The sequence below is a fragment of the Mirounga angustirostris genome, unplaced genomic scaffold (genome assembly GCF_029215605.1).
Source record: "Mirounga angustirostris isolate CCGP_5_RB_7025 unplaced genomic scaffold, mMirAng1.0.hap1 SCAF_12, whole genome shotgun sequence".
Taxonomy (NCBI): domain Eukaryota; kingdom Metazoa; phylum Chordata; class Mammalia; order Carnivora; family Phocidae; genus Mirounga; species Mirounga angustirostris.
Window position 1 is genome coordinate 89449762 of NW_026991720.1, and position 19048 is coordinate 89468809.

The 19048-nt window shown below is 37.3% G+C and overlaps 2 protein-coding genes across 8 annotated transcripts in view; both read left to right on the top strand.

Moving 5' to 3' along the window:
- The first annotated feature begins 39 nt into the window (after positions 1-39).
- DUS4L (dihydrouridine synthase 4 like) lies at positions 40-17548 on the top strand. 4 transcript variants are annotated; one of them, XM_045864888.3, is made up of 8 exons: positions 40-180; positions 549-639; positions 4581-4717; positions 9361-9482; positions 12337-12454; positions 13493-13615; positions 14744-14970; positions 15679-17541. In XM_045864888.3, the coding sequence occupies exons 3-8, from the start codon at positions 4602-4604 to the stop codon at positions 15924-15926; spliced, it is 954 nt and encodes a 317-aa protein (XP_045720844.1). In that variant the 5' UTR covers positions 40-180; positions 549-639; positions 4581-4601; the 3' UTR covers positions 15927-17541. The 4 variants fall into 4 exon arrangements, with proteins under 4 accessions (XP_045720844.1, XP_045720843.1, XP_045720845.1 ...); XM_045864887.3 differs by lacking the exon at positions 549-639 and having other exon boundaries at positions 41-180; positions 15679-17535; XM_045864889.3 differs by lacking the exons at positions 40-180; positions 549-639 and adding an exon at positions 654-910 and having other exon boundaries at positions 15679-17540.
- A 614-nt stretch (positions 17549-18162) lies between these two features.
- Positions 18163-19048, top strand: part of BCAP29 (B cell receptor associated protein 29) — a 56955-nt gene continuing 56069 nt past the window's right edge. For 2 of the 4 annotated variants that reach the window (XR_010406603.1, XR_008505286.2), the window contains exons 1-2: positions 18163-18319; positions 18748-18854. Coding sequence is in view for 2 of the 4 variants with exons in the window: in XM_045864892.3 (XP_045720848.1) it covers positions 18763-18854 (92 nt within the window). In the remaining 2 variants the exon portion in view is untranslated. The other 2 variants (XM_045864892.3, XM_045864891.2) reach the window with 2 other exon arrangements.

The window sequence follows — 19048 nt, forward strand, 5'->3', positions numbered from 1 at the left end:
CCGGGCAATCAGCTAAGCGGCCGCAGCTGGACGAATCCCGGCTGAGAGCCGCGTGTCTCCCGGAGCTGGCGGGCGCCCAGGGCCCGGCGCGCGGGGGAAGCCGAGGTCGCGGCGTTGGCGCCCTGCGCAGTCTCCTGTCGCGCCCCTGGGGCTGACGTCGTTCCCCCGGCTGAAGAGAAGGTGGGCGCGGGAGCCTGGCCGTAGCGCTTATCTCTGTGCAAGTATTTAACCTGAGAACAGGGGCCTCTCGGTGGAGGCTGGACAGGAAAGCGGAGGTTTCTGGGATCCTCGCTTGCACTCCACAAACACAGCTGGGGGACGTTAGTAACTCCCCAGCCTTATGTGTCACAGGCCTTGGCTAACAGTCCCGGGGTAAAGGCTGGCGGGGAAAGCTTGGGAAGGAAGTTGCCGGAATGAACACTAAGGGCAGAGTTAGGGAGAGCCGAAGGTTGGTGAAGAAGGAAGACTGAACCCGGAAAAGACAAGTGAATTCAGTCTCTGCCCTCTCTTGACCTTAAGCTTTTTCTGCCTCTTCCTCTCTTTTTCAGCCACGTGCTAGGAGTGATGCCAAACTTTTTCCTATTACAAACTGATGGATTTTCCATATCTCAACTAACAGTATTGAAGCTGTCAGATCAAGTTAGTTCCCGTTATCTCCTCCGCTAATACAAGTGCATCATTCACTTAGATTTCTCCCAAGATGAATACTGATAATTTAACAGGTTAACTACTCTTGTGCAAGAAGGTTAGGCATTCCTACATAAAGAGAATCTGTAATATAACACACCCTGTACACGGAGAACCAGTTTTTCTCGATTCCGGAGCTACACGGTTGTCTCGATTCTGCTAACAGTATGTCAACAAGGTGCTAGAATAGTACTCTGTGCATTTAATACACATAACCACTCAGGTAAGCATGTCTTTTGATACACTGCCTTATGCTTTCTCTTGACTTTGTCTCAGGTTTTTCCCTAGTGTTTTTGGTCTCAATCACGATCTGACTAGAATTGTTCTGAATGAGTCACAGGAATTGTTCAGGACAGCGTGCTCAGACTCACATTAGATTTCATTATAATACACAAAATTTTTAGTAATTCTTTAAGGTTGATGAATAAGTATCATCTTTGAATTACGGGTTCTTTTTTTCTTGGCTTTACACTGGAAGATTGTAGAAAAGTTGCATAATATTCGTTCATTTAGTGAAGAGATTTGAGCCCCAACCATACACATCAGCACCAGTTTACAAATGAGACTCATTTCTGTCTTGTTCAAAGGAGCTCATAAGTAAGGTAGAAACCCATGTAAACAAACAATTGTACCAGGTGCTTTGCAGTTTATGGATTTCTTTATTAAGCTTAACAACACATTGAAATCACCTGGAGAGCTTTAACAAACCACTGATACCTGCATCCTAAGCCCAGAGATTCACATTTAATTGGTCTGGGGTATGGTTTGAGCATCCTGATTCTTAAAAACTTCCCAGATTATTCTAATTTACAACCAAGATTGAAAACTACTGATTTATTCATTAAGCAAATACATATTGAGGGAGGCCTTTGTGCCATGTACTGGAACTACAAGAATGAATAAGAATGAAATTATTCTTGCTCAAGTTACTAACGACCTAGTTGCTATTAGATGCTTTTTAGTCTTTTTCTTACTTAACTTTTCTGTGATGTTTAAGTTGCTTATCCCCTCCCTCCTTGATATTCTCCCCTCTTTTCAGTTTTTGAATATCACTCTTTGGGTTTATTCTTCTCAGCTCCAGAAGTCATCTCTCAGTTTCCTTTGCATTATTCTTTGTCTTTTACTTAAATGTTGGTGCTTCTAAGGATTTCTTGCAAAATATGGCATCCTTAAGTACTTCGTCCATGTGTTTAGTTTCAACTTATTACCTAAAGGCTAAAGACTCTCAGTCTGTATGTCTAGCTTTTTCTCTATAAGCAGTTGTGAGGCATCACCATGTGGAAATCCCAAGAGCACCTCAAGTTCAGTGTGCCCAAATATGAACTCATGTTTCCCTGCTAAAACCGATTCCTCCTCATTTTCTATCTCTTTGATTGGAACTGCCATCCACCTAGCCTCTAAAGCCAAAGTATATACATCATCCTAGAATTCTCTCATACTATAAAACATGCACTGTCCTGAAATGATTTCCACTTCCTAAATATCTTGCCAGTTTACTTTTATTTTTATTTCTAAATAGGTCTTAAGTGTGTTCTTTTTCCTAGCGACCCAGGTCAGATACTCATGCATTGGACTGGTTTACTACAATAGCCTCCTTTGATATTTTGCCAAAAGCCCTACCCCCTTCAGTGAAATGTTTCTAAATCAGAAATCTAATCATGTCATTTTCCTGCTAAAATGTTTTATTTACAAATATACAAGGAGAGACATACAGCCTGTACATAAATCTGCTATGTATGAAAATATGTCATATGCACGTATTAACATGTTGGGTGCATATGAAAAATCACCCACAAAGGTGGAAAAATGGTTAAGAATCAAAGTTCTATAGTATAAAATCTAAAAATTACTAACATGGAATATAAGGTCCATGATTATCTAGGCCTTCTCACTCCTAATCTCAAATAACACGGGACTACTAATGGTTCATTTTTCAGGTTCATTTCATCAAACATTTTCAAGCCTCTTTGGTTTTATATATGTTGCTCCCTGTAACAGGACAGTTCCCCATCTCCCACATGTCAGCTCAAGCTTTCCCTCCTCCACTATTGATGATTTCCCTCATTTCTCTAGACAATTATTTCCACAACAGTTAAATTGTGTGTCAGTCTATGTATTAGAACTACCATTTTGTGTATGTCTAATAGATTTTTAAAGACAGGAGAAATGTATTTCCATCTGTATTCCCAACAAGAACTTAATATTTGTTGAATGATTAAATACATGTCCATACCCTCAAAAGCTCAAGAAGAAATGAACATGTTATTATTATACTCTGTAAAAGTAATTACAAGTGCACATGATAACAGGAGAGCCTAGGGTGTAGTGGGTAAGTTAGATCAACTCTATCTGGGATTCAGAGAAAACTGTCAGAGTCATCAAAATGGGAGATTATGAGTACATAGACTAAGGCAATGAAGATTTGCTCAAGATTTAATTAAAGGTACTAGTTGGTTGACACACTTGTGGGAGATGGAGAAGTGGAAGACAAACCCCAGGTTTCTGACTTGAGTGTGTAGAGGTGGCATAATCATGACACAAAATGCAAGAGAGAAGGAACAGGCTTGACTCGTGAAAAGGAACTACCTTTCTCTTGCTTATGTTTTACCTATGTATGTGGGCTTACATTGTTCTAATCAGAAATTTTTACTTTAAAAAAAGAGGTAAGGGGCGCCTGTGTGGCTCAGTAAGTTAAGCATCCCACTCTTGATTTCAGCTCAGGTCATGAGCTCAGCCCAGCATCTGGCTCTGTGCTCAGCAAGGAGTCTGCCCATCCCTCTCCCTCTGCTCCTCCCCCTGTTCCCTCCCCCTCTCTCTCAAATAAATAAATAAAATCTTTAAAAATAAATAAAAATAAAAAAGAGGTAAAAGACTGAGCATTGGTCAGTAAAACTAGCTTATTTCCACTGTACATTATACCTAAAGAAATTGAAATTATTGGTTTATATTTAGATTATAGTACTTTCTGGATTAGCTAAACAAAAAATTGCATGTTGAGCAATTAGACCTTCCTAAAGTTTGCCCATAACTGTTGCTAAGTTACTAAAGCCAAACACTGGAATACGGGAAACAGCCAACACTATGAAATGACAGGATTTTAGGTATAGCAAATTTAAAAACACAAACTATAATTTAATCACTTGTACCTCTTTGGGTATAAAAGTGATTTACTATGCAATTATATGATTATAATTGAAATTTTTGCTAGATGATACCACATTTAAATTTTTTTAAATAAAAGTGTGTTTGCCTTCTGATTCAGATAAAAAGAATAGAAATTGCAAATAAGAATAAACATGAAATAAGACCAGTAAATCTCTTGAAATGCTAACTACTTAAAGTTGTTCAATTAATGCCATTTAGCTTTCCTGCATAAAACAAAGTATTTCAAAGTGCCAGACATATGCAGTCTTATATATGAAATTACTCAAATCAAAGTTTCTGGTTTATCAATACCAAACAGTAACATGGAAAATTTTAAACATAACATGAAAAACCATGTTATTCTAAGAAAAAAAACTTGTAGTTTTCTTCATCTTGAGCATTTATTAATTTGAGCAGAAATGTTACTTTAGTGAGTTAAATATAGAATTTGAAACTGTTAGTGTTTGACACGAACAAGCGTAATTTGTACCGAATATATAAACGTGATGATTTCACAGTGTACTAAAAACTGTCAGTGACTTATAGAGACAAGATTCTGTAGTATCCTATTTGATACTGTGAAAAGAAGCTAAAAAGATTCGTGAGCCCACAAGCCTGACCCCCCCCCAAAAAAAAAATATATATATATATACATATACACATACACGTTCTTGGCAATTGAAATTGTTAGAATGATGGGAATTCATCTAATGAAAGTAATTTTTCTCTATGCAAACTGTCTTTGTCAGATTTGAAACAAATCTGTATTCATGAAGAGTGACTGCATACGAACCACAATATGTCAAGAAAGAAAAAAAGATCCAATAGAAATGCTTCATTCTGGGCAGCTGGTAAAAGTCTGTGCCCCAATGGTTCGATATTCAAAGTAAGTATTAGTAAATGGTTAATGAGCTAAGATGTGATTTCCTTTTTATGCTCTGACCACCATATGGGATCATCAAACACCTAGCTTTGGGGTCATGATCTAGGCTTGTGTGCTGGTGTTACTGTTTTCCTATCATGTGTCGCCTTGAGTAAACAACCCCTTCAAACTTCACTTTCTATATCTATAAAAAAAGATAGTGTTTGTAACCCCCACCTATAAAGATACAGAGGATATTAAATAAAAGATATTAAGTAAATGTAAACATTCATGCAAAGGTTTTTGTTTGTAAGTCTTCATATGTCTGGGACGAATCCCCGGGACTGCAATTGCTAGGTCATGTGGTAACTATATGTTTAGTTTTTAAGAAACTGCCAAATTTTCCGGAGTGTCTGTAGGGTTTCACACTTCCACCAACAGAGTATGAGGGATCTGTTTTCTCCTCATCCTCACCAACTTTTGATAATACCGTGTTTCTTATTTTAGCCATCTGATAGGTGTGTAGTGATATCTCATTGATTTTAATATCCATTTCCTTTATAGCTAGTGATGTTGAAAATGTTTTTGTGTATTTATTTATCCTGTATATTGTTGAAGAAATGTTTCTTTATGTCTCTTGCCAATATTCTAATTAGATTGCTTTTTTACTATTGAGTTGGTTTTTAAAAATTTTTCAGTTGTGGTAAGATACAACTTAGGCATTTGTCAGTGTACAGTTCAGTGGTGTTAAATGCATTCACATTGTTAAACATCCAATCTCTAAAGCTCTTTGTTTTACAAAACTGAAACTCTACATGTATTAAACAATAGCTCCCCATTCCACTCCCCACCCCACCCCCTGGTAATCATCATTCTACTTTTTCACTCTTTGAACTTGGCTACTGTAGGTGCCTCATATAAGTGGAACTATATAATAGTTGGGTTTTTTTGAGACCGGCTTATTTCACTGAGCATAATATCCTCAAGGTTCACCCATGTCATAGCATGTATCAGAACCTCCTTCTTTTTTAAAGGCTGAATGATATTCCATTTGTATGTATGTACTATATTTTGTTTATTCATTTATGGACACTTGGGTTGCTTCCGTCTTTTGGCTATTGCAAATAATACTGCTATGAACATGGATGTATAAATACGTCTTCCAGTTCTTTTGGATATATGCCCAGAATAAGTGCTGGATCATATGGCAATTCTATTTTTAGTTTTTTGAGGAACCGCCATATTGTTTTCCATTTTTTCATTCCCACCAGCAGTGTACAAGAGTTCCAATTCCTCACCATCCTCACCAATACTTATTGTATTGTTTAATTGCTTTTACTATAGCATCCTTTTTTTTTTTAAAGATTTTATTTATTTATTTGACAGAGAGAGACACAGCGAGAGAGGGAACACAAGCAGGGGGAGTGGGAGAGGGAGAAGCAGACTTCCCACGGAGCAGGGAACCCGATGTGGGGCTCGATCGCAGGACCCTGGGATCATGACCTGAGCCAAAGGCAGACGCTTAACGACCGAGCCACCCAGGCATCCCTTACTATAGCATCCTAATGGATGTAAAGTGATACCTCATTGTGGTTTTGTATGTCCCTAATGATGCTTAGCATCTTTTCATGTGCTTATTGGCCATGGGTATATCTTTGAAGAAATGTCTACTCAAGCCCTTTGCCCATTTTTTAATCAGATTTTTGTTGTTGAGTTTTTCCTTACTACTGATTTTTGAGAGTTCTCTATATATTCTGGATACTATTCCTTTGTCAGATATGTGATTTGCAAATATGTTCTCCCAGAATGTAGCTTATCTTTTCATCCTCTTAACAGAGCAAAAGCTTTTTATTTAATGATAAAATCTAATTTACCAGTTTTTCCTTTTGTAAATTGTGCTTTTGATGTAAAGTGTAAGAGAACTTTGTGTAGCTCTTAGTCCTAAAGTTTTTCCTCTACTTTTTTTTCAAAAAGTCTTGTTTTTTTTGTTTTACATTTAAATCAATTTTGAGTTAATTTTTGTATAAATGTGAGGCTTAGGTTGAAGGGGTATTTTTTGTTTTGTTTTATGTTGCCTGTGGATGTCTAATTACTCCAACACCATTTGTTGAAAGGCTATCTTTCCAGTATTGAATTTCTTTTGCATCTTTGTCAAAAATCATTTGGGCATGTTTATGTGGCTCTTTATCTACATTCCCTGTTCTGATCTTTTTTTTTTTCCCTATTCAGTTCTATTGATCTATGAGTCTATATCCCTGCTAGTACTACACAATCTTGATTACTATAGCTATATAATAAGTTTTAAGTTGGGTAGATTAATTCTTCCCACTTATTTTTCTTTCTCAGTATTGTTTTAGCTATCCTAGTTCCTTTGCCTTTCTCAATAATTTCTTATAAATTATCTTGCTGGAATTTTCAGAAGAATTATATTAAATATGTGTATCAATTTGAGAATTGAATTCCTTTCTATGTTGAGTCTCCCAACTCATGAACATAGTATCTTTCCCATTTATTTAGGTCTTTTATTTTTTTCATCGTTGTGTGTAGTTTTCAGCATATGAAGTGCTATACATGTTTTGTAAGGCACTTGATTATTTCTTTTTTTGTAGCAATTGTAAATGGCTTTATACTATTAACTTCAGTGTCCATGTATTCACTGTTGGTATATAGAAATAAAATTGATTTTTATGTTGATTTTGTATCCTATAAACTTACTGAACTTCCTTATTAGAGGTTTTTTAAAATAAATTCCTTGGGATTATTTATGTAGACAATCATCTCATCTACATATAGGGACAGTTTTATTTTTTCCTTTCCATCATATGCCTTTTATTTCCTTTTCATACACTGAGTAGAAGTTCCAGCACTGTGTTAAATAAGAATGATGAGAACAAGCATCTTTGCCTTGTTCTTTTTTTTTTTTTAATTTTATTTATTCATTTGAGACACAGAGATACAGAGAGAAAGCATGAGCAGGGAGAGAGGCAGAGGGAGAGGGAGAAGCAGGCTCCTCGCTGAGCCAGGAGCCCGATGTGGGGCTCGATCCCAGGACCCTGGGATCATGACCTGAGCGGAAGGCAGACGCTTAACCATCTGAGCCACCCAGGTGCCCCTGCCTTTTTCTTGATCTAGGAGAAATATGTTCCATTTTTCACCTTTAAGTATGTTAGCTGTAGGAGTTTTTTGTGGATGCTTTTTATCAAGTGGAGAAAGTTCCTACCTATTCCTGTTTTCTTGAGGGTTTTTTCTTTTTATCATTAATATTATTTTGTCAAATGCTTTTTCTACATTGATTGATACAATTATGTGATTTTTCTTTTAGCCTTTTAATAAAGTGGACTATATTGATTGATTCTAAATATCAAACCTCCTGTTTTAACTTTTTTTTTCCTGCCATCACTATAGCAGGAAAGGAATGAGAAAGCACTACCTCATCACTCTGAGGTGAAAGTAAAAGTCCAGATTTCCTATTTCATCTTCTTTGACACTCTGGGGACAGGGGGCTCCTCATTACTGCTGAGCTGGGGGTAAGCCATGGAGGGGATGGCCTGGTACCTGCTGGGCTCTATTGAGAGTCCTGACCATTCACTAAGCATCCTCTGATACTACTTAACAGTGGGAAGGGAGAAAGGTTTTTTTTGTTTTTGTTTTTGTTTTTTAATTTTTTTTTATTTTGGGAAGGGGGAAAGTATTAAAGTCCCAGCTCCTACCTGGCTTTCTCTGACACCACTATGAAGAGGTATTAGAGAACTTTGTTTTGGCCCTGGAAAAGTACAAATCTAAGCTCCCCACTCAACCTTTGCTTCTGGAGGTGGGGCCACAGTTTTATCTCTGGTGTTTGGCTGGAATAGAGCCACTATTTAAAATTGTTCTGTCTTGCTAGGCTTCCCCTTTCCTAGTCCTTTGGTGAGAGAGCTGACTTTTGTTGGGGCTCTTTTTGTCTGCACTCATTGGTATTTCTGAGTTCCAGCTTCTTCAGGTCCAAATCTGGGATATTTGAGGCAAAAAAGAAACCCAGGGAACTCACCACTGTTGTTCCTCAGGTCCCAAGGTCACTAGCCTTTCTGTTCTCTTCTCTCCACCTTTCAGAGTTTTCTTATGTTTGTTTTATATATAATATACCGAGCAGTGTTAAAAAACTCAGCTGAGTAAATGTGAAGATCTCACTGGCTTTATTAAGCAATTCATGAATTGCACAGCATCCCACTTAGCAGGTAGAGAGATGCACCATGGAGTTCTATAAAATGGGAGGTTTTTACAGGAAGGAGGGTGGAACAAGTAGTTATTAGCAAAAGAAAAGAAAAGATTGGTTCAGGCCAGGATATCTTTTGGTGGGGATGGGAACAACAGGGATTTTTTTTTTTATCCTGCAGAGTACTATACTATTGCTGTTCAAGAAATTTCAGATTGACTTTTAAAAGGTCACATTCCTGGGATAGGTTGAAACTATAATTAAGTCTTGGTTTGTGGTCTGGAGGGGCAAATGACTCCAATCTGGGCTTGTTTTTTTCTTTTTTTCACAGCCATAATAGGAAAAAGTACATCTACTCTAGCCTCTCAAAGGTAGAACTTTCCTCTAATAAATATTTAATAATTAAATTAAATTTGGAAGTACATATGATTGTGGTGTTTTTTAAATGCCTAATTAAAGTTTTATATGCTTGCAGGTTGGCTTTTAGAACATTAGTAAGAAAATACAGTTGTGATCTGTGCTATACACCAATGATAGTTGCTGCTGATTTTGTCAAATCTATAAAAGCCCGAGACAGTGAATTTACGACAAACCAAGGTATGTGAAACCCAGAGTTTGCTGACTTTGTAAAACCAAAAAAAAAAAAAAAAAAAATCTTGTCTAATCAGAAACAGCACAATTCAGATATTTTATTTTTAAATCTTTTAGTTTTTTTATGTTTTTAGTAAGTTTTTTAAGTATGCTTTTATTCTGTGCCCTGTAAACTATGGATGATATATCTAAGCATGAGGTTAGCCTTCCTTAGGGCCCCATCCTCTCACCTGAGCTATTAGGTTCCTATCTCACTGCCTCCAGTCTTGCCCCATTCCAAACCATCCTACAAATAGCCCAAAGGAACCTTTGTAAAATGTAAATTTGATCACATCTCTTCCCTGCTTAAAATCCTTCTTGGACCTCTCATGGCCTAAAGCAGTGGTCCTCAAGGGCTGAAACCCCAGGCCAGCAGCATCAGCATCATCTGGAAACTTGTTCAAAATGGAAATTTCTCAGCTCTGCTCCAGGCCCACTGAATCAGAAACTTTGGGTATGTGGTCCAGCGGTCTGTTTTAAAAAGCCCTCCAGGTGATTCTGAGTTTGCTAAAGATTGAAAACCAGTGGCCTAATGAGTAAAATTCCAGTACGTGTCAGGGTACTTGGCTGGCTCAGTCAGTAAAGCATGTGACACTTGACTTCAGGGTGGTGAGTTCGAGCCCCAGGTTAGGTGAAGAGATTACTTAAAATAAAATGCCAATACCTGTGAATAATCTATAATGTTCCTCATGATCCAGCCTCTGAATATATCTTATGCAGCTTTATCTTCCATTAGTTTCTCTCCACAGCCCACCAACCTTATTCTTTTTTTTTTTTTAAGATTTATTTATTTATTTTGAGAGAGAAAGTGTATGTGCACATGCTAGTGGGAGAGGGGCAGAGGGAAAGAAGTCTTTCAAGCAGACTCCCCACTGAGCACAGAACCTGTCATGGGGCTCCATCCCACGACCCATGAGATGACCTGAGTGGAAACCAAGAGTCAGAGGCCTAACCAACTGAGCTACCCAGGCACCCTCCACCAACTTTATTCTTTAATAATACTAATTTATTTAAGTTCCTGAAAGTGCCCCATCCTCTCATACTTCTCTACCTAGAATATCCTTTCCTCAGCTATGCCCGTCCCCCAGATCCATCTCTCTCTGGCAAACGACACTGCATGCTTCTTAATCCAGCTCTCAAAGTTTGTGTTCAGGGAGTTTGCCAGATCATCCTCCACTATTATCCTCTCTCACAGGCTTTTTATTGGACTTAATTCTACTGTATTATAATATCCTCTTTGTATGCCTATCTCCCATTCTCTAGACTATGGGCTCCTTGAAGTCTGGAATTATCTTTTATGGATTTGTATCCTTAGCTTCTAGCCCTGTGTTGAAAATATATTAAACTAATAAATGGTTATTAAATTGAAACTCTAACTCTTTGAGTTATAAAGGGAAAAACATCCTATATCCTTGGGGAAAAGCAAATTCTCCTACCCCATGTTAGTCCTATAAATCAGTGGATTGCCATAGAAATTCTGAATAAAAAAATAAAAATAAACAAAAAAGAAATTCTGAATCAGTGAAACTGGGATGATGCTCAGAAATCTGCATTTTGGCAAACACCTAGTGAATCTCATACAGGTAGTCCTCAAAAGAACTTTAGAAAGATTAAAATACATCTATCCAGAGTTTATAACACTAACCCAAAGGAAGATGGGAAAAATATGTCCTTAAAACCTAGGAAGTATCTGACACATTTTCTATATTAAAATGTAAACTTTTATATGTTAGAAAGGAGCACACGTGTACTCAAAGACAAACCAAAACCTGGAAAGAATGTAATATTTACGATAGAGGGGCACCTGGATAGCTCAGTCGGTTAAGCGTCTAACTTGGGCTCAGGTGGTGATCTCAGGGCCCTGGGATGGAGCCCTGTATCAAGGCCCCGTGCCCAGCGGGGAGTCTGCTTGTCCCTCTGCCCCTTCCCCTGCTCGTTCTCTCTCTTTCTCAAATAAAATCTTAAAAATAGATATATATTTATGATAGCAGAACTCATTTCTTTGTTTTATAAATAAAATTTTTAAAAATAATAAGAAAATAAAGAACAATTAAAAGAAGAATTACATGTAGAAAAATAGTCAAAGAATATGGAGAAAAAACCCACAAATAAAAATACACATTGTTGGATATACAATGTAGAATAAGTTGTGAGGAAACAAGAACTGCCGTCCATATTGTTGTGTATCTGTATTGGTAAACTCTTCTGAAAGAAAGCTTTGTGGTGTTTATCAAAATGTTAGATGCCTATCCAGCAGTTACATTCCTGGGAATTTACCCTATGAATATACTCAGAGTAGCATGTGTTTAACAGTATTCTCATCACAGCGTTGTTTGCAAAAGCCACAAATGAAAAACAGTCTAGAAGTACACTCTGTGGTCCATCCATACAGAAGAATACGCTACTAAAAAGAAGAAAATAGGTCTGAGTACAACTCCCAGATATATCAAGGGGGGAAAAAAAGCAGTAGGCATGGAAATATATATAGAATGTTCACATTTGCTTAAATTTTACAGGTATACATAAATTGTTCTGGAATACAATAAACTAATTCTCATCTTTGGAAATGGGATCTGTTTGTCAAGAGTGTTGTAATGTTCATTTTATCAGATTTTATACTGTTTGAATTTGAACTAAATGTAAATTACTTTTAATTTAAAATATTTAAAATTAGTTAAATGCTATGTTGTTTGAACAGATACTTCTTAGGCTGAAAATAGTTATTATCCCATACAAACATGACGAGTTTGGTGTATCGTGTGTGTGTGTGTGTGTGTGTGTGTTTCTGTGAATTTTAATGTTGAGCTATTCGTTTTATCAGGTGATTGCCCATTGATTGTTCAGTTTGCTGCTAATGATGCAAGACTTTTATCTGATGCTGCTCGTATTGTCTGTCCTTATGCGAATGGAATAGACATTAACTGTGGTTGCCCTCAGAGGTAAAGCTTAAAGAAGTTGGAAGAATTTTCAGAAAAATTAGAAAAAAACTATGTGAACATGATAAACTATTTCTCTAGTTTTCCAAGAATTAAAAAAATAAAGAAAATAGAGTTAAAGCACTTGGGCTCCAAATAAGCAAGAAAAAAATAAGGAAAGATTATTTAGGAACAGATATGCAAAGGTATTTTCTGAAGCCTAAAACAAGGTATAGATTAGTGTTTTGTCTTACCACTAGAATTTTTTTGTGTGTGATCTGCCTTGAACCTGACCCATAAGAGCTAGGGAAGACTAGAGCATTTATAGCAGTCCCTAAAGTGAATTTTTACTGCTCTGTCGGACAAGAAACTGTGATTCTATGATTTGAGAAATCACCACTTGTTTTCTCCTAATTAATTTTCTCTATAAGAATACTTTCTTATAATTACCTTTTCTTTCTATACCACAGTTGTTTGGTTGAGTCTGAGTAACTGGGTATTGATAGGATGCTTAATTTGATACTAATATCCCTACCTTCCTAGCACCAGATTATCTGTCAATAATACAGAATTTGTCCAAAGAATAAAATCAAGGTTTTAAGTACATCATAATCCAAACCAGATTAGACATATTTGTATACTCATTAGGAGAGTTAAATAAGCTGTTTAGTGGTGTTGGAATGCTGTAAGCCAAAAATATCTTTCTACTATTAAGATTAATAAAAATCTTGTTATGTACAATAAACATCAAATTTGGAATTCTAAAAATCTGAAGTAATTGAAATTAATTACAAATACCTAAGTCTGTTTTGGTTGAATTAATTTTAATTTAATTTTCTCACTTGCCAATGAAAACCATTTCTCCTAAGTACTTTTTGATCTGGGAACATGTTTTCCTTATCTCCTATCGATCCACTTTAAAATGTTGGATCTGTGAATTATAAAAATCTGATTCCATTCCAGGTCACTAAGATAGAGAAATAGATGTACTTACGGTGCTTTTAAAATTGTATCTCCTCGTCCATCTATTTACAATTCATTTGTTGTGTCTGCTTTATAAAGGTGGGCTATGGCAGAAGGTTATGGAGCTTGCTTAATAAACAAGCCAGAGCTTGTTCGAGATATGGTGAAACAAGTAAGAAATCAAGTGGAAAATCCCACATTTTCAGTATCTATTAAAATAAGGTAAAGACAATATTTTAATCTACTGACAAGATAGTCCATTACTTAGGAAATTTTAAAAAAAATTCCTTTTGTCTAAGAGTGTGAAGGTATCCATCCTTAATAAATTGGTAGCTAGTGTATGGAAATGTAGAAATAAGACGTTTAGTAAATGACTACCATAATTTTTATTTATAAAAATAACAGAACAACTTCATTTTTGTATTTTTTAACAGAAATTAAAACATCCCTTTATTATTAAAAGCTTCCCCTCAAACGAAACCCTCTGTTTTTTTCCATGTACTGCCTAATTAATAATGCTGAGAAGGGCGCCTGGGTGGCTCTCTCGGTTAAGCGTCCAACTCTTGATCTCAGCTCAGGTCTTGATCTTAGAGTCGTGAGTTCAAGTCCTTCGCCAGGCTCCACACTGAGCCTGAAGTCTACTTTAGAAAAATAATAATGATGACGATGCTGAGAAACATTCCTGGTACCAAGAGTAGAAAATAGTAATAATATTTGCACTAAAATTTCACAATGAAAAGAAAATAAACCAGGAATAGGTTTTTGGGTGACAGGTTAAAAATATATTTCATGATAATGTATTATATTTTCCCACTCGGGGATTGGGGCATACACAACAGATAATAGGATACTATCTTTCCATTCCTCCATGATAGTACTTGGATGACTTTTTCAGTTATCAAAGCCAAAAGGGTGAAGCACTAAGTAAGGTAAAATTTGTCATCCTATTGTTGCCAATAGTGAAATAGCTAAATTTGAAGTCTTTTTTTTTTTTTAAAGATTTTTTTTATTTATTCATGAGAGATAGAGAGAGAGAGAGGCAGAGGCAGAGGGAGAAGCAGGCTCCCCGCGGAGCAGGGAGCCCGATGCGGGACTCGATCCCAGGACCCTGGGATCATGACCTGAGCTGAAGGCAGACGCTTAACTGACTGAGCCATCCAGACGTCCCGCTAAATTTGAAGTCTTAAATGGGAACTGATCTCTGAACAAAACCTTTTGATAGTGGCATGTGGTGATAATATAGCAAAGCTAAATGAATAATGTATCAGATGAAATATTTTATTTAGCTTATTAATTTTAGCATTAAGATTTGTATGCTGCAAGTAGACTGATGTAATTTTGAAATTACAGGATCCATGATGACCTTACAAGAACTGTAGATCTTTGTCGAAAGGCTGAGGCAACAGGAGTTTCTTGGATTACAGTCCATGGAAGAACTGCTGAAGAAAGACATCAGCCCGTTCACTATGAGGCCATTAAAATAATTAAGGAAAACATGTCTATACCTGTAATTGCTAACGGAGACATCAGAAACTTAAAAGAAGCAAAAAATGTGTGGCATATTACTGGGACAGATGGTAAGAAATAAGTACTTGAGTTTTTTTGATTTTTAATTAGCAAAAAAAAGTGGGGATAGGAGAGTAATGTTAATGTGATTTTTCATTATTTGTCTTTAAACTGGAGCCATATTTTCCTGTTGTACTGATTTAAGCTAAACAACTTATTAAAATTATGTTAACTCTTTTACTTAGAGGCAGTAGATGTTTTAATTTGGGTAAGTCAGTTACTTTTCTCCCACCATCATATCCAGTTTGAAGGCTATTAGTAAAATAGCCATTTAGTAAAATAGAAATGAGAATTAGTGAACACAGAGTGGTCATAGGAGCCAAAGGAACTACATACTGCTATGCAGTTTTATTACTCCCTTAAATTGTTGGCACACCAAGGCCTGTGATAAGTATGGCTAGATGGGAGAATGCAAATAAACCTAAGCAAACCCAACTTACGACAATCTGGATTAACCCTAAAAAAAAAAAAAGAAAAATCCCTAGAGACTGTTTAATGTAGAAGTCTTAAAAAATTTTTTTTAATTCTTATAAGTACATTGAAACATTATTGGTTTACAGACATATCAAATTGTTTTGTAATTTAGACTAATACGTGGTTATTGTGAAACCTTATAATATTACTTCATTTTTCAATATTCTCAGTTTGTTTCATTAAGTTTGACCTCATAACCATGAGTTCTTAATGTGTGGACAAATGTGATATGCTTTAATTTATAGGTGTGATGGTTGCAAGAGGACTCTTAGCAAACCCGGCCATGTTTGCTGGATATGAGGAAACCCCACTGAAGTGCATCTGGGACTGGGTTGACATTGCTCTTGAACTTGGAACTCCGTATATGTGTTTCCATCAACATTTAATGTACATGATGGAAAAGATAACTTCAAGACAGGAAAAAAGAGTATTTAACGCTTTGTCAAGCACATCAGCCGTCTTAGACTACCTTACAGACCATTATGGGATTTGACTGGACTTCCTAAATTATTTTAATATTTACTTCATTTTATATCTACAGTGAAACCACCCATGGTCACATTTTGGTTTCTCCTTTAAGTCAGTGTCTCTCACACATTAGCATAAAAACAGTGCTCTGAGAACATTTTAAAAAGTTAGTCCTAGACCCCATCCTCAGAGATTCTGATTTAGTAGATCTCTAGGGTGGAAACAAAATTTAGTTTTAAAGAGGACCCCAGGTAGATCAAACATCCTGGTCATCCTACCAAACATTGACAAATACTGCTCTGAATCCTGTTATGGATTTAAAAACAAAAACAAAAAACCTCAGAATTTTTTTCCTAAAGGAATTGTGTTTTTAATATTTTTAAATAAATAAAACTTTTTATTTTAATACTAAAAGTATGAGTCCTATAGTACTTATAAGTTAACATGAAGCATGTTTGAGTGAAAATAAGTGCAAAGTGACAGAATGAATGCCAATTCTATATAAAATGAAAAGGAACAAGAAATCCTCTATAGAATTACTTTCAGGGCTTAGAGTAAAAATTCAAATTGGAAAATCAAACTGGTACTTCCTAATTCATGAAGGACACCTCAAGGCATTTGTTTTAAACTGTATGTAACTGAATTTAATTATGTGTGATGTTTTCAATAATTTAAAACTAAGATGCATGAAACTCTTTAAATGACATTAACTTCATTACATTTCAAGTCTTCTAGATCCTACAAGATTGAGAGCTTGGTAAATACACCTGTACCTAAAATGATAAAATTAGTTTTAGTCCCCCACATTTTATGTATAAAATTTTGATAACCAGTCTGGCAATGATTATATATTTGAAATATTTCTTAGAGAAATTTAATTTTTAATTTAAAAACCTAATTTCCATACCCTGTTTTTAGTGATTTATTTATGATGTTATTTTTATGCCTCCCAGCAGTTGATGATAATTTTAATTTTTTTTTATAATTTTAAAGTTCCATGGTCTGGGAGTGTTACTAAGAGAATTTTGTTGTTGGTGAATGTGCCACTGCAAGAATTAAGTATCTCAGTTAACTATTAAAAGTTACATAGTTAAGATATTAGTCTATACTACCAACATGAAAACTGTATCAGGAGACAGTTATCTAAAACTGCTTAATTCAAGTGTTTGGCAATATTAAATGAATCCATTTTAAACTAAACACTGTGTTGCCATATTTTTTAGGCACATTCTATACTTTCTTTTTTCAATTAACATATTTTTAAAGATAACTGGCTTTTTCACTTGATGTAACATGTAAGAATAGGGAGCTATAGTCAAAATTTGTAATTTTTGTGTTTGTAAATTAACTCTGAAGTGAATTAAACTAGTGTGTGTGCACAACAGCATAGAGTACGGTGCACAGCCTTCCAAAGGAACCAGTGTGGAAGAGCATGGAGTTCTAAACGCGTTTGATTTAAAAAAAAAAAATACCTTCCTTATAGTTAATTTATAGTCTTTTTTCTCTCTTTTCTGTGTGATCAAGTATATTTGTGATAAGAAAAAGCACCCACTTAAATGTATTTTTAGGTTCTATAATTATCTCTTTATTTACATCATTTAATATTCCCAAAATAATTCTGTCCAGGAGGATAATACTGTCATTTGCATTTCTGATACCTTGTCAATATTTTAAAAAAATTAATAGTGTATTCACGCAATTCGAAAATCTGGAAAATATTAACTGAAGGAACGCAGCCACACACATTGTTTTGTCTCCCTCTCAGTCCCCAAACATCTCTCTAGATTGTATGGTCTCTTCCCAGCCTGCAGACAGAGCAGGGAAATGTTTTGAAGCTGCATATTTTTCCACGTTCTCACAAGAACAAAATGCTGCACAACCACCAATCCGGAGTCTTCCATTTAACTCTAGCGCAATTCCGGACAGTAAGACCGTTTCTACCAAAGACAGACGGAACAGGAAAGGACAGGAAAAGAGCGCCTTTCAAACAGGTCCACCGAATTCGCATCACCCTATCGAACCCTCCCGCTGCGGCGCCATTCCTTCTCCGCGGACCCCAAGAAGCTCTTTCGGAAAACGTCGGTTACCCGCGCCCCTCCCACCCAAACCACACTTTATTAGAAATTTACAGTCGGCTCTCTTGAAGAAGTTGACCGGGGAACCCCAAGCGTCACCCTCTAACTCCACCATCAATTAGAAAACCATTATTCTAATAGTCCTCACGCCGTCCGCGACCTCGGCGGGCTCCGACCCCGCGGTTCCGGTTTGGGAGCCGGCGGGGCGGGGGGGGGTGGGGCGCTCTCCTCCGCCCCCCCCACCGCTCCCCTCCCCGCCCCCCCTCGCCCCGCCGCGGCGTCTGACGTCCCGCGCGTCGGCTTGCGCGGAGCAGCGAGGGGAGCCGGGCCGGCCGCAGGCGGGGTAAGGCCGGCGGGGGCCCGGGAGTCGCGGGCCCCGAGGCGGGGAGGAGCGCCAGGCCGCGCGGGGCGGCGGGGTCGCGTCTCTCCCCCCGCGGTTGAACCGCGGCGCGTTCGCGGAGTGGGAGGGCCCCTCGTCGCGGGCGTTAGCGGAAGGTAGCGTTAGGTTGCTGTGGCTGCGAGGTGGCCGGCAAGCACGTCCTCCGCCGCCTCGTCGGTTCCGCAGGGCTCGCCCGGGAGGTGAAGACGCGGGCCTCCCGGCCCACCCTTGACCGTGCCCCACCCCTCCGCCGCGGGTTAAGGCCAGGCGCCTCGGGTTAGAGTAAAGTCGGAGCCCCCCGTCGGTCCCCTGGACTAAAACATTGCGCCCCAGGGCCCTTAACCGAGTTCTTTTCTTTGAAAGGCAGCAAAGTAAACGGTTTCTCTATTTAGGTGCGAAGAGAAAAAATGACACTCCAGTGGGTGGCAGTTGCAACCTTTCTTTATGCTGAAATAGGACTTATTTTAATCTTCTGTCTGCCTTTTATTCCTCCTCAGAGGTAGGAAACCTCCAAATCGTTACAATAAGTATAAGTTACAGTAAGTACAGGAAGGATGATTAGCTACTTTAGACTGTTGAGTGTGATATCGGAAAAGTTTTCTTAAGATTAAAAAGTTTTGAATGCTGATTATATAAAAGGTGCTCTTTAAACTCACAAATATTAGGTACTGTCTAATAATATTAAAATATCAC

What these genes read in the sequence shown, in the direction of transcription:
- DUS4L (XM_045864888.3), top strand. Translation starts at nt 4,602, where the DNA reads ATGAAGAGTGACTGCATACGAACCACAATATGTCAAGAAAGAAAAAAA. An exon ending in CCAATGGTTCGATATTCAAA is followed by an intron (nt 4,718 to 9,360) that starts GTAAGTATTAGT and finishes ATATGCTTGCAG; the next exon opens with GTTGGCTTTTAGAACATTAG. An exon ending in TGAATTTACGACAAACCAAG is followed by an intron (nt 9,483 to 12,336) that starts GTATGTGAAACC and finishes TCGTTTTATCAG; the next exon opens with GTGATTGCCCATTGATTGTT.